Genomic DNA, 4638 nt, shown 5'->3' with positions numbered 1-4638 from the left:
AGTCGACTGGGACCTCCCCAGTTAGCCACAAATTTTGACTGAAAGAGGACTGTCTCAAACTTACTCAGTCCCTACAGATCTTGTTGTCACAGGACAGCAGCAATATTCTGTGAGGGACAGCCTGGGAGCAGCAACAGGATGATGGTTTTCCTTTTCCAGGCCAGAACTGCATACTCTGCCCTGCAAACTGGAAGTCGGAAGGCGGCAATATGTGTTACTACCACTCTGAGGATGAGAAGTCGTGGAAACAGAGTCAGCAGTTTTGTTTCTCACAAAACTCTACTCTTCTTCTGATAAAAGATGCAACAAAGTTGGTATGGACTGGTTTCTCGCTCTATTTAACATGGAGGAAGTTCACGCACCCTATCAGCTTCTCACTTCTATGTAATTTTCTTAAATGGCACTGTGAGCAGGAAATCTTCTACAGTGATCAGGTTGCCCTGGGCAGTGCTAAGGCGTAGGAGTGGTCATCACCACACAAAGCACTGCCTTTTGAGCATCTGGTGGTCAGAGACAGCCCATCTTGCCACAGCTTGCCATGGCTGGCTATTTACTGGGATGACTGATGAAAGTGGTTTTGTGGTTGTTTAGCCGTGGGCAATGAATTCACTAATTTAACAAGTATTACAGATCCACACAAAGATGTGGTAAGACATTAGTATGAAAACCTCTTTTATCCTGATCTCCCTGTAGGTGAACCACAGTCCTCCGCTATTTTGTGGAAGTTATTTCCACATATGTTAAACTCACCTTTTCAGTTAAAATGAAAACATTTGCTGAAATCTGGCCTAGTCTTTTAGTAAATGAAAACAAACTGAGATGGGAAGAGAAAATGCCAGGTGTAGACTGAAATAATACTTTTATCTCTGGATGCCACCAGAAGTATTGTAGACCGAAGGCAGAAAAGATGTCCCAAGAGCCAGCAGTGAGGGCTGGGCCTACCTGCTCTCCAGCACTTGACAAATGCCAGTTCCCCTCTCACTGAGCTGCAGGCCATGACGTTTCTCCTGGAAGTAAAGGGGAGCAGCTTTATTCTCACCCTCCCAAACTGGTGACAGCAAAGACTGTGAGGTGCAGTCTGCTCTAGCTGTCATAATCATGGCATTGAGAGGTATGAGGAAAAAGAGTAAATGGAAAAGTGCACTGAGAGTGACAGTGATAAGTGAAGGGAGGAGGAGAACAACAGAAAAACTGAATTAAAATCTGCAGAGATTTCTCTCAAACCGCAGTGAGATAGGCAGCATTGCTTAAGTTTACATTCTCACTTGTTTTTCTCTGAGCATTTTTAAAGAACAGGATATCACTAAATGCTTTAAGATCTTCTCTACCTGTCATGGTCCAGTTCTTGGGAATAAGTAAACAATGCTAGAGCCAAGTGTGAAGGTTCAACAAATCAAACCAAACAAGTCCCTGCAGAGGCTTCCTTTTCTCTATTGACAAATGCTAAGGACAGAGCAAAGGGAGAGAAATGATTCATAACTAAAGCAGGTACAAACAGCTCTACTATCATTTTGCCTTTGATACTAGGCAGTTCTATACATGCAGAACTTGTCCTGACAGGTTAACAATTTCTGGTATGTATATTCTTCAAGCAATTTCCATCCATGTTTTCAGCTTCTGAGCCTAAATATTTATCTTTATTATCTTCCTTCATATCTGTTTTTATTTGTCCTTACTCTGCATAGGAACTGACAAAAAAATTTCCTAAAAAAGTATACTGGCTTGGACTAACTTTTAGAACTCAACAGAGAAACTGGTATTGGGCAGACAACACAGCTCTTACAGAAGAACAGAAGCCTTGGTAAGTGGGCAGCTTTCCCATAGTACATAAAGTTGATCCTCGCCCACATGCAACTTCCAGTTTCTTTCACACAAAGGCAACACTGAACAGCCAACTTTGATGCAGCTTTCTCTGTAGTCTGGGTCTCACTTTTGCATTTCAGAGCTGTCTTGGCCTCATCCAGTGCTCCTTGGAGGGTGATCTAGGCGCTATTACTGGGCAAAAAAGTACCCTGAAAGTTTATTTCTACAGTTTAGTTTCAGATTGACCATAAATGTAATAGGTTTCTCTTGAATTTGACATCTTATTTCAGTGAGGACACATGGAAAAAACTCCAATGAAAAAGTGTTTCATTACATGCTTTTGATTTTATACTTTTAAAATTTTATATGACACTATTTACTCTCTAGAATTTTACTTTGATTTAGCATGTTACTTCAAAAATACAGTGTATTTTTCTTCTTGCTTTCAAACTTGTTTTGCCAATTTTCCTTTTCACTATTGGTCATTCAAGACCTTAACATTTCTGCTGAAACAGCCACTGACACCTTCCAGTGAGTACCCAGGAATTAGCTTTTCTGGCTGTCGGATACAATAAATGGTTTGGGATTCGCCCGTTCAGCCTGCCTGAGATGCTTGTTGGCATGTTCAGGACAGGGTCAGCCTCTTAGGAGTTGGTCCATGATGTCACAAAACACTTTATTTCTTTGTTAGGGGCATATACTCTTTGTGAATGCCACATAATTAATTCTTGGAAAGACTGCTCTTTTTGGAAGGGGCAAGGATGCACTATTTGAATTACGTGAGATACAACAATAAAGATTTTTCTTTCCTAGGACAATGCATTTAAACTCCTTCCAAGGCTGTGCATATTTTTATCATAATGCCATATATAGGAAACAATGTAATGAAGGGCTTAACTACGTCTGTGAAAAGCCTGCCATCCAATTACAGCGAGGTAACGACGGCTGGCAGGAGAACTGGTTTGTCAGACCAAAATGATTATGAGAAGCTCAAAGATGTTCTACAAGGTTGGAATTTATTATTTTCTTTTTCAGAACTATCACATGAGAATTTTAATATGTTGAACTGGACCTATTACATTTCCCTGTTCTCATTCTTTTTTAGACATATGTAAAAATATCTTCATACTAAGGAGATGGGCATGGTGACAGGCTCTAGGAGCAACCCAAGCCTGCTGTTCCAGATCTCAAACTGCCAAATGACTACTAAGTTTTGACCAACACAAGTGATGGACAAAATGGCCAGAAGTGATGGCCAGGAAAAAAACCACAGTGACAAGGCAAGCATGTAAAGATACTGCTCCTCGCCCAGCATCTGCCGATACAGTCCTAGTGCCACTTGTCAGTTCATCACTGCACAGCTGTAACGTAACACAAGTGATGAGGATTAAACACTTCCATTCAGGAGCTGCTTCTGATGTCTTGTTGGTCTGACTGCTTTAATACACTTGTCAGCTGGAACATATAACACATAAACGCTGTTATCCTCAGAAGGTGGGCCAAGGTGTCCCTGATCTGTATTAATCATCGTATTTGCTCTGAAGCACAGGGATTCATAGTCCTTGTAAGGACTTTTTGCACGTGTCACAGGATAAGAAAGATATCCTTCAGCTATGAATGTCTAGGTCTCTTCCATGCTCTATAGTTCTTACTGGCACTCTTAGTTCTCTTTTTCTTTTTTAATTTTTTTTTCTCTTTTTTCCATTTTTTTCCTAGTAATAATTCTGTGGTTTTTCCCTGCTTTTCTAGTTGTCTACTTTTTTTGATCTATTGCAAGAGTTACGCTAGTGTTCAGTCAGAACCTCCTTTTATGTATTTTTAGGATATTTCCTGGAATGCCATACTACTAACTTAATGTGCTGAGCAAGGGTCTACAGACCCAACCCTAGTGAAAATACCCCAAGCAGTGTTGATAAGCAAAATGTCTCCCTCCACATATTTGTAGACCAGTGTCAGTCAGGCTGAAATAAGAAATCTCAATAACACTGTTTTGATTTGAGCAAGAAGTCCAGAAATTCCTAGCTTGGTCCCCTCTGGAGACGTGTAGATTCCATCCAGGATTATTTATTGTGAAACATTAACCACTGGTGTAGCAGCTGTGCTGCTAAAGCACTAGTCATTCCCTTTATGGGGCTGTTCTGGTGTCTCACTCATGTCAGTACTACACACCAGCTTCTGATCACCAACATGAACATTTTGGGCATTATTTTCAAACACCAATTTCACACTCCATAAACCTTAGTGGATTTCTCTTCATCTCTGCTGTTTGCACTCATCACTGGCACCTCTAATGTAACCTCTCCTAGCTGCTCCCCTTAGTTCCTCTCCTAGCTGCTCCTGTCTTTCGGGGTGAAAATGCAGAGTGCTTGTGTCCTGCAGCACAGACACAGCACTGGTGACTTCCCACAGTATCTCTCAGCATCCACACCAGCCACAATGAAATAAGAAATCTCACATGGAAGGTATCCTGAACTGTACTCATGGAGCATCATTTCTTGATAACGAAGAGCTTTGCTATAATTTGCCAGAAAAATTAAAAAAAAAACGAAAAAAAAAACCCTCTGATCTTATTTTCTCTTACATTAGAGTGACTGTAAGGAAATAGAAAGATATTTCCAGGATGTTTTTTCATTAATGACGCATTTCTAAGAACAGAGACGCAAATCCGAGGTGTTTCTGCAGTTTGTTAAAGGCAAACATGAGCTGAGATTGACACCTCCCCATGCTGAAAGGCAGTTACAAGGCTACACCATATCCTGCTGTCGCCTTAATCTTTTGGGTCAATTTACTGTCAGCCCAAAAACAGGCTCTGGTGCAGCAACAGTATTTGTAACT

At 40.9% G+C, this 4638-nt stretch overlaps 1 protein-coding gene across 1 annotated transcript; it reads left to right on the top strand.

The window, feature by feature from the left end:
* Positions 1 to 159: 159 nt before the first annotated feature.
* LOC104538332 (C-type lectin domain family 12 member B-like) lies at positions 160 to 2782 on the top strand (the record flags this gene model as incomplete). Its single annotated transcript, XM_010181495.1, has 3 exons — positions 160 to 314; positions 1686 to 1801; positions 2617 to 2782. Coding segments are annotated over 3 exons (437 nt in total), but the record flags the coding sequence as incomplete, so codon positions are not given.
* Between the last annotated feature and the right edge of the window lie 1856 nt (positions 2783 to 4638).

This window comes from Mesitornis unicolor, unplaced genomic scaffold (assembly GCF_000695765.1).
Source record: "Mesitornis unicolor isolate BGI_N332 unplaced genomic scaffold, ASM69576v1 scaffold24873, whole genome shotgun sequence".
NCBI classification, from domain to species: Eukaryota; Metazoa; Chordata; class Aves; order Mesitornithiformes; family Mesitornithidae; genus Mesitornis; species Mesitornis unicolor.
The sequence above is the reverse complement of the archived record's forward strand: the minus strand, read 5'-3'. Positions and strand labels throughout refer to the sequence as shown.